We start from the raw sequence: 21,052 nt of genomic DNA, 5'->3' as shown, positions 1-21,052 counted from the left end.
AATCATGGGTAAGACTGCCGACCTGACTGCTGTCCAGAAGGCCACTATTGACACCCTCAAGCAAGAGGGTAAGACACAGAAAGAAATTTCTGAACGAATAGGCTGTTCCCAGAGTGCTGTATCAAGGCACCTCAGTGGGAAGTCTGTGGGAAGGAAAAAGTGTGGCAGAAAACGCTGCACAACGAGAAGAGGTGACCGGACCCTGAGGAAGATTGTGGAGAAGGGCCGATTCCAGACCTTGGGGGACCTGCGGAAGCAGTGGACTGAGTCTGGAGTAGAAACATCCAGAGCCACCGTGCACAGGCGTGTGCAGGAAATGGGCTACAGGTGCCGCATTCCCCAGGTCAAGCCACTTTTGAACCAGAAACAGCGGCAGAAGCGCCTGACCTGGGCTACAGAGAAGCAGCACTGGACTGTTGCTCAGTGGTCCAAAGTACTTTTTTCGGATGAAAGCAAATTCTGCATGTCATTCGGAAATCAAGGTGCCAGAGTCTGGAGGAAGACTGGGGAGAAGGAAATGCCAAAATGCCAGAAGTCCAGTGTCAAGTACCCACAGTCAGTGATGGTCTGCGGTGCCGTGTCAGCTGCTGGTGTTGGTCCACTGTGTTTTATCAAGGGCAGGGTCAATGCAGCTAGCTATCAGGAGATTTTGGAGCACTTCATGCTTCCATCTGCTGAAAAGCTTTATGGAGATGAAGATTTCATTTTTCAGCACGACCTGGCACCTGCTCACAGTGCCAAAACCACTGGTAAATGGTTTACTGACCATGGTATCACTGTGCTCAATTGGCCTGCCAACTCTCCTGACCTGAACCCCATAGAGAATCTGTGGGATATTGTGAAGAGAACGTTGAGAGACTCAAGACCCAACACTCTGGATGAGCTAAAGGCCGCTATCGAAGCATCCTGGGCCTCCATAAGACCTTAGCAGTGCCACAAGCTGATTGCCTCCATGCCACGCCGCATTGAAGCAGTCATTTCTGCAAAAGGATTCCCGACCAAGTATTGAGTGCATAACTGTACATGATTATTTGAAGGTTGACGTTTTTTGTATTAAAAACACTTTTCTTTTATTGGTCGGATGAAATATGCTAATTTTGTGAGATAGGAATTTTGGGTTTTCATGAGCTGTATGCCAAAATCATCCGTATTAAGACAATAAAAGACCTGAAATATTTCAGTTAGTGTGCAATGAATCTAAAACATATGAATGTTAAATTTTCATCATGACATTATGGAAAATAATGAACTTTATCACAATATGCTAATATTTTGAGAAGGACCTGTACATTTAGTATGATTGTTGTTTATTCTAAATCTTCTATTGGACATAATCCACACCTCATGGACTAAAACCCTGTTGCCGTGTATCATTTTAATTACCTCTGTCATGGTGCTGGACCTGCCCTGTCCCAAGTCCTCAGACTTCTCCATGAACATACTGACTAAACTGAGGAGATCCTCAAAGTGCTCCACAGCCTAGCAACATCCTCTTTCCAAGTCAACAGTACAAAGCCTGGGATGGTCTCTGCTTTCCCTTGCTAAATCAGTTCTGAGGTTTTCCAGGACTTCCTTGAGGGCAACCGAACATCTTTCTCTATGCCCTCTTTGACATTCCTCGCATGCCTCCCATGAGCTTTTGGTTCTATAACCAGAGAGCAAGAACCATATATTCTGCCAACATTATATAACACTAATCTCTACAGCAAGTAAGGTACTGAATACTGCTACTACTTCACAGAATCCATTTAAATGATTGGAAATATCCTTTAAAGAAAAGCCCTTGCTTTCTTTAGCAGCCAAACATCAAACAACGTTCTGCCTGTAAAATGCCAGCATTGGGGTTTATAATGTAAACTGCTTGGAAGGCATTTGTTACCATGTTTAACGTGCTGTTATTTATTTTCTAATAAGTATGAGGTTGAATTTTTTTGTAAAATACTGCAATGTTTACTCACGTTTCACACAACTTACAATCTTTGAATCTTCATCTGACCTCATTGTTGAACCTCTCGAGTGAATCTTTATAGTAAATATTTGTTCTGTAAATTAGTAGTTTAAAAAAAGGAACTTCTGAAAAATGTATATCAATACCAGACCAAAATAATATTTGTTTTATATACACATGTATATTATTTACAATTTACAGACTTCCAAAAAATAAATGGCTGATATTTAACACTGCACCCCATGGCTGTGTGACTACGAGAAAAAAATTAACTGAAAGAGAGGAGTTAGTGATCCCGATGACAGACAGATATCAACAATCCCAATAAATATTTACTTTCTTCTTTTTATTTTACATACAGGACACTTCACAATTATCTGTACATCATATAAATGAAAATGTTGCTAGTTAACCTTTCTTTGTTACCAGCAGTTCCTTAAGAGAATGCCCTGAAACAGAATACGACATTGTCCAGTAAACGTTATTAGTGTGGTTAATTGGCAATGTGAAGTGTGTAGAAAGATGAATTTTAGCTCGAGTTGTTAAAACAAACATTTCTAACTAAAACTCTGATTTACTGCTTTGGAACCAAATATTTATATACATGGTAAAAAAAAAGACACTTAACCCCTTTTTCCTCACTGTCAGACATTAACTAAACCTTTCTTGTTTTAGATCCATTAGGATTACCCAAATTACTTCTCTTTTTTAGATACCAGAATAATGAGGATAATTTTTTTTTAGAGAATATTTTAATACTTCAAAGTATACATGCACCACCATTACTATGCCCTTAAACAATTCAGGAAAGCTCAGATGATGAGGTCAAGGCTATCTATGCTTCTGATTCCCAACATTTAGGTTAAACGGAGGTACATCTGCGGAAGTATTTTAAAGCAGCACCTCAAATGCTTCAGATTCTTGTGTGACATCAAGGAAAAATCAAAAGAAATCTTCCAAGATATCCAAAATACATCCAGAATCACCTTCAAAAGTGTGGTTCATCCTTAATTAAAATTTCCAGATGCCTGAAGGTGCCACGTTCAACTGTTTGAAAAATTATAAACACCATGAGAATGTCTAACCATCAGAGTTCAGGGAGGAGATGGGTTCTGTGGGCCAGAGATTAACATCTTTTAGTGCATAATCTGCAAATTAACCCACAACAAAAGCAAAAGACCTTGTGGAGATGCTGTCTAAAGCTGCTAACAGAGCATCGTTATCCACAGTAAAACCCATACTGCAACGACAGAAGAAGCGATTACTCCAAAAGTAACATAAAAAATTAAAGTTTGCAAATGCACTCAGGAATGAAGACCTTAATTTTTGGGGAGATGCATTGTGTTTTGCCACAATGGCCAATGTTACATTTATAGGAAAAATGGTAAAGTTTGCAAGTGTAAAAACACCATCACAACAGTGAAGTATGAGGGTGGTAGCATCATGTTGGGGCAATGTTTTGGTGCAGAAGGGACTGGTGCACTTAATAAAATAGTTGACATCATGAATGAAGAACATTATGTGCAAATATGTCATAAGACATCAGTGTTTCAGAGTGGCTGTCACAAAGCCCTGACCTCACTCCAATAGAAAATGTGGGGGTAGAGCTGAAAAGGTGTGTGAACAAGGCTGCCTACAAACCTGACTCTGTTACGTCAGTTTTATTAGGAGGAATGGGCCATAATCTCAGCAAACCAGTGTGAAAAGCTTCTGGAGGACACTTTAAACATTTGACCCAAGTTTTGCAGTTTAAAGGGCAATTCTAACAAGTACTAAGGAACTCTATGTAAACTTCTGAATCTGAAAAAAGAACATCTAAACAATATCCATCATTCTGATATTTAGCAAACAGAAATTCATTTGTTAATCCTACTTGACCCAAAGCAGCACAGTGAGGAAAAAAAAGATTGTATCTGTGTTTATGCAGTGTATGTAAATATCTAGTTTCAACCATATCTACCAAAATATAAACTACATTTCCTTTCCTTAAAATGACCTTGTCATGACCTTTGACATTGACTACTTTTTAATCAGTATTTAAAATCTTCTGATCTACACTGCTCTACAAGCATTCAACACAGACAGACGATTCTGTTGCTGCTTATTTTAGGAGGCTCTCAACACTCCGCTATGACCTGAGACTTAGCTAACAGCGATGCAAAGAGCTGATGATTCTGATTATCTCCTGTCTCACCCTTTTTTAACCCTCCCCCCTTCCTGACAAACTGAGTAGGAGCGCATATGGTGAACAGCAAGGCGTGGCAGAGTTTACAAGGCACATGCAGCACACTTTGTGCCAGGAAGCATGTGTGCATGACGGGGGCATTTTGGTGGAGCGCCAGCTGAGATGTTAAGAAGACGCCTTTTTCGCTGAGTGAGATGGGATCAGATCGGAAGGGCGGATCAGACATCCAGGACAGAATACTGGAAGCTGCTTTGCTCTAAACAAAAACTTATTCATGATAGTCAGATTAAGGAGGTTTAATCTCGAAAGGCTTCTTTTAGAGATTTTTGCCACTCGAGCCAAACCAGACACAAGAAAATAACCCTGCTATGAAGAGAGGTTTGCTCCAGAATTGTCGTTAACAAGTGCAGTGAGTCTTACAAAAACGGATAATCTTTAAGAAAACAAAAAAACAACACTTGCCTTTTTACATTTGAGTTTATACAGGATTAAAAAACAGTAAACAATGCAGATCAGTGTCAAAATGGCAAATTCTAACTCATTGTAGATGCACACAGAGAGTAAAAAGTCCAAATATCGACAGTCACACAAAGCGCAGACACACGTACACACCTCCAGAAGACAAACACAAACTGCGGAATGTAAAAGTACTCCCCTCAGATTTTTATTAGTCTCATTTGTTCTCATTCATGTGATCAATACGTGCCTATGTGGGACTTGATGGAGGTCAAGCTCAGCCAGTAAAACACACACCTAGGAGGCTGACCTGTACTTCAATCAGACCCCAAGCCCAACATAAAATCAGCTCTAACTAAGTCTGGGCACTGCAGTACTCTGTGCTTTAAGGCACAGCTCAGTGCATCAGTGTAGTTTTAAGTTATTGGAATGTGTAATTATGCCACAATTTACTCTCTGGTCATTTACTTCCTGTTTTTATAGCCCGTCAGTTCGTATGAAATTACCGAACAAGAAAAGAAAAGGAGAAGTACAAAACATGTACTTTGATTTTTCCTTTTTACTGCATCTCTATAGACTTTGAGAACATTGTCTCAAAGAGGAAAACATCAGCTCAACATCAGCAGTGAAGAACAAAAAAAGGACCGTGAGTCAATTTTCTCTGTCAGGAACAAATTTTTATTCCGGTGGATTGATTCAATAATTTCTATTGTGTCATTTTGGCATTTTAATATCAACTTTCCTGAGATAAAACTAACCTTCTTGCAAAATTAAATAATGACTTATTTACTTCATCTGTTGCCATTAGGGTGTGTTTCAACTCTTGCTTTAAATATCCAGTTTTTCATCTATCTTTTAGTTTGTTTGTTGCTTCACGCTGGCAGTGTTTTTGTATTTAAATGCATTATGATCTATACAAATAAACATACACAAAAAAACATTATTATCATGCTAAGACTTTTTTCCTTTTTTTTAAAACTGACAAAAAATTACTGTGTTAAAAATATATTTGGATTTCCGTCATTTTGCCAAGATGACAAATTTGTTTCAACTATACACCCACAAACATCCTATGTAATTTGACCGGTTTTATAAAAAACGTAAGCATTAAGTTTTGCACTCTTTACTAAGAAATCACTAACATCATTATGATGTGATACTGAGGTGATTTAGGTCATTGCAATAATTGTTTTTTAACAGATCACACTTATGGCATACACAGCAGTTCACAATTAACTGAAAACCTGATAAAGATGAGTAAACAACCTTTAAATAAATGTATATTTTATAGTAGTAACAAATCCAGTGCATTTGTGCATTCAGTTGGGGAAAAATCCTATTTTAACATAAATATATGAACAAATATGATTTTCTAAGTCACTTTTAAAAATGGAAAACACAAGAAAACATGCTATTTAGGTAAGGCTGATGTGTGATCTTTACAAATCAAGAAATGGCTACAGGAAAATAGTTACTCACCTAAATTTGCTCATATATACACTACATATAATAGCAATAATTAAAATGTTTAAACCAACTGGAACTGTGCCAAACAACCCTGGACAAGGGCCTAATTTTCTTCAGTCACCACTCTTTGTGTGCAGGATGGTTAAGGGAGGTAAAAAGAACATTCAAACATGATTGTTAGTAAACTGCAGCAAATTTTGCTGCTGCAATAAAACAATAATTTACTTGAAGGAGTTTTACACATCTTTATCAGGTTCAAAGGTGCTGCAAGTATAAAAATGCTTTAGTTTGTTTTAAGTGGCATTTACAAAGTTCTGGATATATGTGCATTTATAATTTTGGTGTCCTTCCAGAAAATTCAGCAAACGTCCGTTTTTAATATCTTTTACCAAATCTACCATCATGATAAGGGGAATTTTGAGTTCATTAATATCTTTAATTGAGCAGTGCAGGTCTAAAATACTCCCTCACACATACATTTATCCACACTACCACACAGATGGAAGAGGCTTTTTGCTTATTTTTCGTGTCTGAAGGAACATTTTTTAAAAACATAAAAAATAAAGAAAAATTACAATAATCACTTTTTCTGGTCCAGAGGGATTTCTTTTATAAAAGAAAAATATTTTCCACACTCGCCTTTTCAGACCAGTGTTAAATGTTCATGTTCATACCCCTTTTTTTTTGTTGAAGAACATCATTTGGGATTACGGCACGTCACTCACATCACGCACAGACGACAAAAGGGTTCCAGCCAGGGGAGAATTATTACAGTGGTGGCAGTGAGAAGGGAAAATGATCAAAGAAAAGTTTAACAACAGAATCCACTTCTAGTCTGTTTGAAATTCAGTCTGTCACTTCTTCATTGCCTGTGTCCGTTTCCTGATTTTGTTTTTTTAGGCATTTTGAGGATATGAAGGATCAGAGACGAAAATGGAAGTGTAGACATCGGACGTGAGGTGGTACATGATTCCCACAGGTCACACTCTCAAACACAGTCCCTCTTGCTGCCACAGAGGATGATTTGACTATCAGTTTGATTCATTTTTGGTTGGTAGTTTGTACCCATGGGCAGCAAGAGCAGCTGCTCTGATGTTAGACTCTAGGAATGGCTGATATGATGGAAGAAAGATTGAGAGATATCTTGAGAAATAAATGGTATAGAAGAAGGGCAAAAGGGAGCTAAGACATCAAAGACATTTTTAAGTTCAGACACACCGTTGTGAAGGAGTCAGGTGGCAATCAGAACTTGACAAGAGGGTGCAATCTTAGGGCTGATTCACAAGGACTGAGGGCGAGGAATATCAAAGAGGCCTGAGAACAAAGAGGTGAATACATGGTCTACAGCCCAATGCTGCATTTAGGGATGTGTGCTGAGACGCTCACACTGACTTCTCGGTGGGGGGAGGGGACACTTTAGGCAGTTTGGCTGCTGGGCCCCTCAGGCTTTCAGAGAGTGCCACTGGGCCACGGTGGTACGAGGATGACTTATCATGTCTTTCCAGTGTTTTACCTCTGCAGGGCCACTTTTCCATGAAAGATAAATCTGGGAGACAAAAAGAATTAATACTTGCTTTATTATTACATAAAAATTGGTGTTACTTGTAACGAGAATTTTTTAAAAACCAGTTGGAACGTTTGGTAAAGACCATTTAAAAATAATTATTCCTTAAGGGAGCTCTTCTTTACTATGACCCCTGCAACTCTAATCATCTCATCTGAAAGGCTGATACATTCATGACTGATCTTTGGGTGAGACTTGACCTGAGGAGATTACATTTTCATAAAATAATTGAGTCTTCTTTAAAAGCTGATTACTGAGAATGCATGTTAAAACAGGCAATATATTATAATTGCTAGATGCAAGTGGAGAATATATGTAGTTAAGGATGGTTAGGACATACACCAACTGCAGTAACAGTGGATGTAATTGGTATAGGTCATCCAAGCTGTGCAGAGTTCATTCTAACACAGCCAGAAGAAGCAGAGCCTTGCTTTAGTCTATTTCCAGCATGTTACATAAATTCCTTACATTTCTTAGAGTAGTTAAAAATCTCTTTAGTATATGTATTGAAAAGTGGGTGTTTGGTTTAAACCAAGTATAGTAAATCAGTCAGCATGCACAATGCACAATGGGATTAAATATTTAATTAAGGGTTGGCATAAAAAAAGCGCTGTCACAAATTCCTAAAAACTAACTAACAACTAACCAAACACATTTTATTTGCAATTAGTAAATTCTTGAAACCTGAAAGATAATTTCATGAAAAATATTGCATCTTTTCTGTTTTTTGCAACTGCGATATTGCACAGTACTATTGCAATGACAACTGTGATTCAATACATAAGACAACATTTTGGAAGTTCATGGCAGAATCCATCTATTATTCCCTGCAACTCATTTATCAGGAATCCTCAATCTCCCTTGGGAGAATGAGATCATATCCTCCAAGAGAGTTACCCATCTTGCACTCTCATTATGGTAGCCTACAGTTGAGGAGTGTTGCAGAGCACCCTCCAACAACAGCATTTTTATCCTACAACCAATATACAGTCACTTCAAACTCTGTGCAAAAGGAAAATATAACAACTTTCAAAATATATTCACATATGCTGACTTCCTTCTTTACTACATTTAGAAAAGTAGGATAATTAATATTTAGTTAGTGAGGTTTTGCAAGCAGCTGCTACATTCTTAACAGAGTTGCTAGATGTAGTCAGAATAAAGAGACATATTGAGTTTCTGCTTTCAATCAGATACATCTTGGCTTTTGGGACTGAAGGCAGCCTTCTAACTGAATATTAAAACAATTCTTGACTGTAAACTAAAGACATTTTATAAGCAGATACGAGAAAAGTGGAAAATCAATATCCAGATTCATCTTTTGATACGTTATTGCTTTTAAAAATGAAGGAATCACATTAAAAAAACTGCACTTTAATCCTTTCCTGACTGCTTATTTTCTCATTCTTTCTGTTGGTATACAGATGCAACAATGCATATTACAACTGCCCATAAATTTAAAGAAAGCGTCTGATTCTAACTTAGAATTTTCCTCCTGTTTTCACTTGATTTACGGTGAAAGAATAAGATGTGTTCGTTCCAGTAGGGGTCAGTAGAGACTGGGTAATTCATCAGATGCTAATGGTTTGTCAGAGTCAGAGAAACAGAGGAAGAGAAGAAGAGGCAGGGAAGAGACGTAAAAGAGAGAGGAAGGAGATACCTTTCCAATGACATCATTGCGACTGAGTCTGTCCTTGTCCATGACAGTGATAATTATGGTGGTCTCCCTCAACACGTGGGCCGGCACGTCAAAGGGAAAGGACTCGTTAAAAACAGGGTTCAAGCAGCGTTTCATTACCACTGTCTTCTTCTTCTCCACGCGTTTGTCCTTGTGCATCAACCACACTTTTACATAGGGGTCTGAAGAACACAAAACATATCAGTTGGCATGTTGTTTACTACAATAGCTGCGCAATGTTTCTGTTAAATCAGAAATTTTATTTCATTTTCCAACACAGAACAAAAAATTTAACTTGCATTTGGGTGCAGTGACTCTGACGAAGTGCATGAATAAATGGGCATAAAAGACAAAGAAGCATTGATACCAGAAGTGCCTCCAATGTCCATGGCTTTGAGGTTGCGTGCTTTGATGATGTTCACAGTGATAGTGTTGGCTGTGGGATTATAGCACAGGGACACCAGGAGATCCCCTCGACTTCCCTGTTAAATATATATATAACCACACAGGACAACAATAACATCAAATTGTTTACTTTTTATCCCATTTATCTCATCTTCTCCCCTCTGTTCTTGCTGTGCATTCCTGTTCCTGACTCAGGCTGTCTGTGTAATCTTTGTCTACCTTTCACCCTCTCCATATTTTCCTCCCTCCCTCGCCCATCGTTCTGCTGCCACATCTCCCCCGGGAGCATCACAGCAGCCAAAAATGACATCACACATTCTACCCCATCTTCTTCTTCTTTCCCCTCATTTTCACTTCCCTCCTTCGTTGTCCTCCCCCTGCCTCGCCCCTGACTTACACTGCCATCACTACACGGTATCAGTTCCTTCCAGAAAGTCTGCATGTTGGCCAGGTCCAGCTTGTTGAGGGGGATGGACACCTCCCCTATGGGGTCGTTCCTGCTGAATCGGTCGTAGTCAAGAACCTGCAGGTATAGAGTCCTCTGAACCACCTTTTCATATGGGAAGCCTGAGAAGCACATTGAGAAGGAGCAACAGTTCACATAATGCGAAGACATGAGCAACATGTGCATGCAAATAAAAATACCTTCAAATAAAAATGTCTCATTCCAGTGGGGGTTTAGATTCTTCCTCTTGACTTTAGTCTCCAGTTTGTGCTTCTTGTCTGGGAGCAGGTAAATTTTCACAAAAGGATCAGACGTGCCTGAAAAATCCTTAGCAGGCAAATCTTGGCCCTTGAGAATTTTGACAGTGAGAGTGGAGTCCTGAAAGCTGTATCCAACACTGAACTGGATTCGACCCAGTTTCTCACACACTGGACCCTCGTGTTCGTCCTCCTCAGAACCTGGTGACAGCTGAGGCATATGAGACGCACAAATGTTACAGTCATGTGCCTGAAGCATAATAATGGTTATCTGAAGATAATCTAAATCACTTCTTCATAAAATTTTGAAGTTTTTTTTGTTATAGACTAGATATACATCAATTTCATAAAAACGTTCTGCAGTTAACTCAGAAGAGTAATCTAGTACCAGACAATTTTGCACAAATAAAACTGGGGAATTTCAATCCAATTTGTAATAAATTCAGGTAATTGAAAAAGTTGCAACAAATAGTTCCTTTTATGAAATTCAAACACTGGCCTTCAGCTAAATGTATTTTCGGGCTCCTTTTATCAAAGGCTCATTCTGAAACTTTTTTTTCAATATTGGGATTACATTTGTTCATAATTTCTTTTCACTTAAGAAACCTGAAGGGTAAGTAAAAAATCGTATATTTATATATACATACAGAAGTATCATACTCAGAAGATGGCACTAAAAGTAAGGAAATTTGGGTTTGGTCAGTTGTTACTGTGTAAGAACATTTTCTAGCAATAAATATTGTATTGTTCAAAAGCCTGTGTACTTTCCTTGAAATGGTGCCGCCAAAAATGGATTTGTGGGTTGAAAAGCAAAGTTAACTATATGGGTTATGTCCATAAAAAAATCCTCTCTGCCAATGCCAAACAACTAATTCCTCTTTTGACTCTTATTTGGGGCTGTTTACTGAATTGGATGATTGAAGTTTGGAAAAACAACACATATTGGCAAATTTATCCACTTAACCAACCTCGTTGGCGTGTGAGAAAACCGTACACAACCACAAAAGCCTGGCACCTCGTCCTCATGCTGGCCACCAGCTTGGTCACACACTGTGTGGGGAAGCCTCCTGTTCCTCAAACAGCATTTGTCATGAGTAAACCAATGTGGTTGTGTTGGTCTCTCTGATGAGGTTTGTATTAGGACTGCAGGCAGGCTGAGTTTGCAGACTCTTAGGAGTCTGCAACCTTTGCCACCCAAAAAGCCATATTTGCCCTCAGTCCAGCTAAATAAAATGAACTTAGAGCCACAAATGTCACATGACCTTTTGAAAAAATGACAACTTATAATTTTTGATAAATATCTACTATAGAAAATTTGTTGTCATTTAAAAAAATAAAATAAAAAAACAAGGCATTAAAATAAAACTTTTGCAAAAAGAGGATCTTGTATGGGATTTTTATTTGTGGAAAATGATGTAAAAAAGCCCATAAATTCCAATCTGATGACAAAAAAAAATAGATCTAAAAATGTCACTGGAATAATTTGGTTGTGGAAATTAAATGTAATATTCAATGAAAAAACTGAAAAACTGCTAAAACCTGAATTGTAATTATTATATGTGATTATAGATTAAATTATATCTGTCCTTAGAAAACATTAGTTGTTTCTTTATCATTTCTATCATTTCTGTGGAAGGTCCAAAGAGCCACTCGTTGCTCTGGAGTGGCAGGTTACAGACCCCTGGTCTAGCCCCCTATAGCAAACACCCCTGAAATGGAATTAAAGGGACTTTTTGCCATCTCCATGTGTTTTGTAAATAGGCTGATGTGGCAAGTGCGGCAAAAGTCTGCCTGCCGCTGCTATGACCCGATTCGCCAAGCAAGGTAGTTACAGCCCCACATCAGCTGACTTGTATAGGGGCAAGCCAGCTTTGCAGGTCACATGACTGAAGTGGAGATAATGTATGATTTGTGCGACCAGCCAGCAGGATTTAAAGGCATAAACAAGACTCAGAAATCATTGTCAACAAATAATAAAATCTGAAGCCTTTGCTGATCCAAGAGTTCATTCATAATTATTAAATGAAACAGTATAGGTAGACTTCAGCAGATTTCATGCATAGTGTTGCATTGATGTCAACACTCCTGGCTTTCTTTTTGAAAACTCACAGCTGTGCTGGATATTGCTGTCTCAACTTGTAATCTGTGAACACCAAGAGGGAGCTCAGTGGTGTCTCTTCTTATGGGTTTGGGATAGAAAGGGTTTTGTGAAAAAGGCTTCTGATTAACCCTGATCAGTGGGGGTGAGCTTTGACATCCTGGAGTGTGCAGTTTGATTCCTAATAGTGGAGATATGGGATTATCACTTGTTGCAGACTCTTATCTCTATATCTCTAATCATTGAGATTGCCTTACTGATGACAAGCCTTGCTCGGCCAGTAAGAGAGATGTTGTCCTACACCATCACACTGCCTCCACCAAAAGCATTTCATTGGCACAATACACAGACTGAACTCTGGTGCTCAAGAAGCGTTATGACAAAGAAAAAATATAACCAAACACAAATTTGCTTACTTTTTATGTGGTCCAGTAATAAAAGACAAAAAATAGTAATGTTCTAAATATCAGCTTCACATGCATATTATACAAAAACAGCAAATTAAGTCTTCTGAGGTATGTTTTCATGTAACTTTAGTTAGAATGTACCATTTACTGATAGCCGTCTATATGCCAATCAGTGTTTGCTGCAAAAAAAGAGAAAATTGAAAACAAACTACAGATGGAACTGATAAGGACTGGAAAACATAATGTAGCTGATTTGGCTTCATGGACTAAACTTTAAACAATAAAAAACCATTTTAAGTGATGTTTTAGGATTTATTAGTTTTAGGATTTACGAGATAATTACCCTTTTTATTAGGGTACGAGTTATCTCTTTAACATCTCTTTAACTCTTTGTATTTCCACACGGACTGAACACTCCCATGTTTAGAAAAAGGTGGTATCACACCATATTCAGAAAGCTGGGCTCTAGAGGACACAAATTGTGCACATTATAATAATGCGAAAACACACCTTCTTACTGCCTAAAGAACATATTGTTGTAAAGTTGCATCTGCTTTGCGATAAGGGCAGGAAATCTGCTAAACTATGAGGAGATGAGAAGCTGAACAACTATTGCAAAATAGACCAAATAATGGATGATGTTGAGGCTGAAGGAAAAGGAAAAGAAACCTGGGCTACAAAGTTCTAGTGGTGGGGGATTACTCAGGGAGAAGTTTGAAAATTTTAATATGCAATTGTAAAAGTTCACACTCATTCCTGATGGTCCTGCTCAGTCTTTTTCTCCATGCTAAAAATGATCACTTGTTATTATGCAGTCCTCCACCCAACAGCTGGCCTAAATTGCTTTTTCTGCATCTGAGCTCTCTCTGTTTCCTGGAGTCCTCCCTTCTGTTACAGTTCTTACATTATCGCTCATTATTATTATATTTTCTTTCCAAAACAGTCTGTAGGCAGTATGCATGAGCTAGTTTCCAGTTTTTTTTAAACCAAAGGTTTTAAAAAGTTACAGTTTAATAACCACTAAAATTTTCCATCATATTATTTTCAAACTATAAAAATATTTAAATTTTAAAAGATCTCAGCGAAAGTGAAAGGCATTTAAGTTATTATATAGTTAAAACCTCTCACCAGTCTCACTCCGTGTTTAAAATATGTAAATACACTGATGCATTAAACCTCTACAAACTATGCATCTTGTAATATTTAATTGTTTATTTGAACAAACATGGTTTAAAAAAAAAAGCAGCCACTGTTAAGAACTGCTCCCTTGCATTGGGTCATATTAGAAGTTATTTTTTTATTCACCCGTCTGCAGGTTTCAGAAATCTGGAGCAGGGCAAGTCTGATCAAGCCCATTGGTCTTATCACTCCCTGTTTTCGGAAAAAACCAACAACATACACACTTCCACTGTAAATACTCCAATAGCTTCATATCACAGACAAGAAGGCCGCTAAACTCTAACAGGAAGAATACATAAAACGTTTACATTACCGTCAATTTGGTTTTCTTCTTTGCATTTTATTGTGTTTGTTTTGCTCTCTCTTGTTTTGCTGGCTGAGAAAGCGCAATTGGAGCTGAGACCTGAACATACCTGACAATGAAGTACTTGAACTAAATTTGAGCCAGTGATTTGGTCTTGAAAATAACTTGATTTTAGTATGACTTGCCAACACACAAAACAAGAAAGAAAAATGTTTTAAAGGGCTTTATGGAAACCAATGATCATTGCTTAGAAGTCTGTAGATAATAATATTCTTGGTGGTTCTTTCGTGCAGTCTTTTAAAAAAAGTTGAATATTAAAGAATATATAATCCTCTATAATCCTCTCTCTCTCTCTCTCTCTCTCTCTCTCTCTCACAGAGGGGCTCAAAAGTGCAGAAGGGGAGTACATTTAGCTTTAAAGGAGGCTCCTATAGATGCCTTTGGCAAAACTGACCAAGTTGAGCATTATCATTAAGAGCTGCCAGCATTAATTTCACGAAATCACCATGAAACCCCCGTAATTACAAAGTACTCGCACCCATCTCTGCCATATTCTCACAGCACCCACATCATTGCAGGTTCCTTCACAGCTAATTACCAAAACTCTCTGAAGAAGGCACATGCCCGCCTCCCCCTCCCAGCTCTTGCTTCAGGAGGATGATTATTGCACATCTGAGTTAGCCCAGAAAACTCCACGGCAGGAGCGAACAATAATGCTCCACAGGTGGGAGAAATGAGTGGGTTGAAGACAGTTCTCTCTGAGAGAATGGATGAAAGATGAAAAACCTTCTGTACAACTTTCCTTAAAACAAGTGGGCCTCTAACTCAACAAACAGAATTTAGCTGATACAATTTAGCTGATGTTCATGAGCAATTTCTTTCAAACACCTGATCATTTTCAAACCATTTTTTTTCTGTTTCTAAAACCACTCTCTGATCTACGAATCAATCGGGCATAAAGAAGCCCCCCCCCCCCCCCCCCCAATAAAATAAAAAAAACATTGTATTACATCTACCCATAAGTATTATTCTAAATGTGATCTTAAGATAGTTTGTGTGCAGTCTGTCACAAAGAAACATTTTCTTCCTCTTTCTTTAGTTTAATTTAAAACATTACCAAAGATAAGTAGACATAAAACAGTATTTTACACCAATGAGTTGATTAACTGTCTATAAAAACTTGACGTACAGTAGATGATCAGCTGCAGGATGAAACATTTATCAGCTTCTGAGTCAAACCTTTACTGAATATTTCTTGTTTTACTTTTTAGATAGTTCACCTGCTGTCTTTAAGATTCGACACCTCTGCCTTTGTCCTCCACTTGGCCAGCTTCTTGATTATTTAAGCACCTACAGAACCTGCTGTCATGGTCATGTAAAAGTACTGGACAGAAAAATTAATGAAAAAGCAGGAAAAGTATAAAGAAAAACTTTGAAAGGCCTGGAGAACTTTTGAACATGACCACCTTAGATAATCGCAAGAAAGTTGGGCTCCTTGCAAGCAAAGTATAAAGAAAAACAAAAAGGTTACTTCTGTACAACGGCCTCTTTGAGCAGACCCTTAAGTGACTTTTAAAGTACTTTACTTCTTGTATTTTTCCAAATCTCAGCATTAAATAAGTAAACTTCAAAAATCTGACAAAACTTCAGAATCCTCTCCTTTATTACTGATATAGATTATATAACTTAACATTGATATTTTATGATCATTTGCTTCAAAAACCAATAATAAATTCCTATTTGTATGTTCTCCAGTTTGATTAAATAAATACAACTTGCTTTCACCTATGACATGACTTCAAATGAATTGCACTGGATTTTATTTAGGGGTATCAGAGTAAAAGGGGCTGTGTACACATGCAAGCAACACTGTTTAGATTTTTGTTTTGTGAAAAATGAAAAGAAAATGATAATTTTCAGGATAATTTTCCTTCTTGGTATCGCACAAACCTCACAAAAACCAAATTTCTTTAAAATATTTTGACATTTGTGGTTGTAACATGAAAAAATTTGAAAAGGGTCAAGGGGTATGAATACTTTAGCAAGGCGCTGTATATTGTATACACAGAGTTGATAGTGTGAGTTACCATAAGCATGTCACTGGTGACTGAGTTGGCCAAGTCGTTGCCAGAAGAGTTGGCTTCGTGGTTCTGCCCTTGGCGACGTCCGGTTTCATCTGGGGTCTGACCTCTGGGGCTGCTGCCTGGTTTGTTTCCTGGAGTTCTGGTAAAGTGCACACAATAATAGACATATCCTGTTAGAGATGGTGATATTTGTATTGTATAAAAATAGCGAAAGATAAACCCACATTCTTCTCTGCTCTTTCTGTATGATGCTGTTTTTGTTGATGTATGCTTGTAATAGCAATTAAGTGAAAAAGTAAATTTTACAGCAAATTTGGACAATTCTACAACTTTAGTGAAAAAAAGCAAACCGTTCTCCCCTGCCGACTTCGAATAGTTCCTGAGGAGAAATTTGAACAACAGGTGGGCCTACAAAGTATCAGGCTGATGTACAAAGGAGACTTCAACAAGCAGAATAAGCTTTGACATCATCTGCCTGATTTAACCATCTGGATGGCAGCATATATGGCTCTTTCTATACTTGCATTAAACAACAGTGCATTGTTATGGTACTGACACAGTGTGTGCTGCTATCAGACACCTCTATAAGAGCACAGTGAGTTGGCTTTGAACTGTTTGCTGATAAGAAGATAGTTGATGCTTATTTTCTTTAACCTGAAAGATGCAGCATGAAAGATTTTAAGACACTCAGATCACATTACACTTGTAAAGTTAGTCTTTTTTCTTTATAAAAAAAATGACCCTTATTCTTATGTACAGACATTTCCGTAAATTATTGAAAAACCTTTTTCTATCTTCTTCATATCAACTCTATCTATCTATCTATCTATATTATTGAAAAACCTTTTTCTATCTTCTTCATATCAACTCTAAAAGTCCCTCTGGGATTATTGTTTGGATGCTCATTTTAATCCAAATGCTACTAAACTGATGTCACTGTTGGGTCTATTAATGCAGTTCCCAACTTTTTCAAAACATCCTGATACCAAAACAGATAAAATTATATATTTTATCAATTGATATGTTGTGCATTTATTGTTTAAAAGACAATTCTACCTTCAAAGAAACAATGTGCAACATTTAGGGTAGTCTTTGAGCAAAAATGCGACTTGTTAATTGAAAAGGCAGGCTTGTTTTCTTAGAATGTCATGTTGGGTGTCAAAGTTAACCCCATTGTCCTTCTATGAGACATTTGCATTATTTTATACATTTACCAGCTATTTTTGTAAGCCAGGTTGCAAATGCATAACTGAAATTGTGCTGCAGGAAAATAACATATTGTATATATTTTAGGGTGAAAAAATAACTCAACAGTACTAACATTTTAAAAATGTTAGTTTATATGTGGAAAACAGAAACTCCTTTTGTTATGACTGTAAACCCAACAGTTTTGCAAATAATAGTAATAACAATAAATACATTCATCTACAACAAACAAGCTTTGCAGATTAGTGACATATCTAAAAGAACATGCTTCACATTTTTCCTTGGCGCATATATGTACAGACCCTTTAAATAAATAAGAATATTATTGAAAAGTTTTATTTCAGTAACTCTATTAACTAAGTGAAACAAATTAAAGAGATGAATTAAACACATACCGATGTTTAAAAGCCTTTATTTCTATTAATTACGATGATCTTCCAACTAATGAAAATACAGCATTTAAAATAAGATTATTACATCAGACCAATAAAAACATTTCTAATACAGAAATGTGGGCTTAATGAAAAGTATGTTTAATTCCTGTTCAGAGGTACATTTCATCTGACAAAGGAGCATCAGAACCCATATTTTAATTTATTGAATATGACTGTAAAGTAATACCATGGTAGGCAGTAAAAACCCTAAAATCTGATGTCACTTGAAGTGTATTTACAAAAAGAATGAAGATAAGCATTTACTGCCATAAGTGAGTGAAAAGAGTGAAAAACAAACAGACTGCAAAGCAGTCCAACTAAACAGAAGTTCTGTTAGATTATGCGAAGAGATCATTAATGAGGAAAGATATCTGAAGACTATAAGGCTGAGAAAAACTGAAGGAAAATATTTGTTAAAACTCTGGGGACTAATTAACAGAACAAATTGAGGTTGTTCACTAAAACTGATGTGAAACTGAAACATCAATGGAAGCTCTTAATAACACACAAAACAGGCTGAGGGATGAATTAAGGAGTAAGATGCGGATAAAAATCCAAGAAACACATAGAACCAAATTTAGTTTGAGTAAAGAGTCAGATGTTTTAAAGGCGAGAAAAAGAAGAGATCTGATATGTTCCACTTGCAAATAGAACAGATAGATGCTGGAGAGGGAAGAGTAAGAGACAGACAGGGATTTTATAGCAAAGAGACAGGCAGAAGTAGAGCGACACTGAATGAGGAGGAGAAAAGGATGCGGCGTGGAAGAGAGAAGAATGGATTCGTCACTCTGCGTTGATTTCCTGTGATCTGCAGGTCAGAGCGCGAACAATGCAGGAACGACTCAATTCGAACTGCGAGCTCTGTTTCATGGCGCTGTCAAATAAAGCTTTACTCAGCTTGGGTCTATTAATGTAGACATCTGAAACAATGCATAATATTTTCTTTTCAACAGGTCAGGTTGATGCTTATTTTAGCTTCTGATATCAGCCCCTAACACATCAGAGAACAGTGTGTATCCTTAAATAACCACACACTCACACACACATCACTGTTTGCCATCTTAACTTGACTCTCACCTGTACAGACTGTGTACATGATTGTTTATTTATCTCCTGGGTTGGTTTAGCTAGCTTTAAAGGACCACACACTTATCTATCTATCTATCTATCTATCTATCTATCTATCTATCTATCTATCTATCTATCTATCCATCTATCTATCTATCTATCTATCTATCTATCTATCTATCTATCTATCTATCTATCTATCTATCTATCTATCTATCTATCTATCTATCTATCTATCTATCTATCTATCTATCTATCTATCTATCTATCTATCTATCTATCTATCTATCTATCTATCTATCTATCTATCTATCTATCTATCTATCTATCTATCTATCTATCTATCTATCTATCTATCTATCTATCTATCTATCTATCTATCTATCTATCTATCTATCTATCTATCTATCTATCTATCTATCTATCTATCTATCTATCTATCTATCCATCTATCTATCTATCTATCTATCTATCTATCTATCTATCTATCTATCTATCTATCTATCTATCTATCTATCTATCTATCTATCTATCTATCTATCTATCTATCTATCTATCTATCTATCTATCTATCTATCTATCTATCTATCTATCTATCTATCTATCTATCTATCTATCTATCCATCCATCCATCCATCCATCCATCCATCCATCCATCCATCAAGATATGAATCTATATAACTCAATAAAACAGTACCATGTGGCCAATAGATTTTTATCATTTTAATTAAATACCTGAGCTTTTCAACAAATCATTTAAAGTGAGGTTTAAGAATTCATTCATAGTTTATTGCTGGTTCAACATGTTTATAAGACTTAATAAATAGGAGCCCCCAACCATCAGGAGGTTGTTCAAAGTTATTATGTTATAATCAGTGGCCAGAATTTGTCATTATTTATGGAGAGTTTATTGGCCCAAATAGGAATCACAGAACCACAATCAATGGAAATAGGGTGCAATATAAAATTTTTAGAAACTAATATAAAATTAAAACAAATTTAATTGAACATTTGAGGAGTTTTTGATTATTTGTCTCCAAAATTCTCCAAAATATGTTCCTCCAAAGAGAATTAAACAAATGTGCAAAGATTTCAGAACAGAGGTATGAAATTGGAGTGGGCAACTCCCCTGAGAAACCTAAGCATTTTAAAATTCACAATGGCCAACACTGCAGCTAACATTAATATGGATATTACCACCTACTTTAATGCATAAGTTTATAACCATACCATTTCTCTCACCAATCAGCAATACTGTAAAACAGTTTGAAAAGATAGATGTTCATTTGTCACTTGTGATCCCTCACCAAAGGCTTTATATTTAGAAGTTACGCTTATTTTAGTAGTGATGACATGCACAGGGTTTTTTTTCATTTTTGTTACATTACACAATACTTGTTTTATCATAATTGTATGGCAATTCATGGGATATTTTTAGTGCTCTTTATAACAAATCAATTGTAGCTCAGCTACATGACTGAGGTGTGCTTTACTTTGATTATACAGTAGATAATACATGCCTGTCAGATGGGTTTCTGCAGCCTGAACTGTAAATGCTTGGCTGTAGGAGGGTCTGGCCTTCCTAAGAGCCTCTGAAGCATGGTGAATCCTATAAAAACACAGCTGGGCAGTTTTACTTAGATTTAAATTGGAGCTCTTGTTTTTATTCTACTGTTCCAATGGGAATATTTGACTTTGCATTATCTAGGTCATGCAGAGCACATGATTTAAGATATATATATATACTGCTATCACAGCTAAAGTTTCTGTTTAGGAAGTGTAACAAATATATTATAAAATTTGTGCCCGATGAAAATATTTCCCCAATACTCTAAATTTTAGCACAACACAGATTAAGTTGTGGTCT

General features: G+C 36.9%; 1 protein-coding gene across 4 annotated transcripts in view; it reads right to left on the bottom strand.

Annotated features, from left to right (window-relative positions):
* Positions 1 to 2,273: 2,273 nt before the first annotated feature.
* The window catches only part of syt7b (synaptotagmin VIIb), a 162,982-nt gene continuing 144,203 nt past the window's right edge, over positions 2,274 to 21,052 (bottom strand). For all 4 annotated transcript variants that reach the window (XM_047363883.1, XM_047363886.1, XM_047363884.1 and 1 more), the window contains 6 exons: positions 16,481 to 16,616; positions 10,349 to 10,616; positions 10,101 to 10,270; positions 9,666 to 9,780; positions 9,281 to 9,480; positions 2,274 to 7,602 (listed from right to left, as the gene is read on the bottom strand). In XM_047363883.1, coding sequence (XP_047219839.1) covers positions 7,498 to 7,602; positions 9,281 to 9,480; positions 9,666 to 9,780; positions 10,101 to 10,270; positions 10,349 to 10,616; positions 16,481 to 16,616 — 994 coding nt within the window. In that variant the 3' untranslated portion in view covers positions 2,274 to 7,497. The remainder of the gene's footprint in view (positions 7,603 to 9,280; positions 9,481 to 9,665; positions 9,781 to 10,100; positions 10,271 to 10,348; positions 10,617 to 16,480; positions 16,617 to 21,052) is intronic.

This window comes from Girardinichthys multiradiatus, chromosome 4, assembly GCF_021462225.1.
Source record: "Girardinichthys multiradiatus isolate DD_20200921_A chromosome 4, DD_fGirMul_XY1, whole genome shotgun sequence".
NCBI lineage: Eukaryota > Metazoa > Chordata > Actinopteri > Cyprinodontiformes > Goodeidae > Girardinichthys > Girardinichthys multiradiatus.
This window is presented reverse-complemented; position numbering and strand designations above follow the sequence as displayed.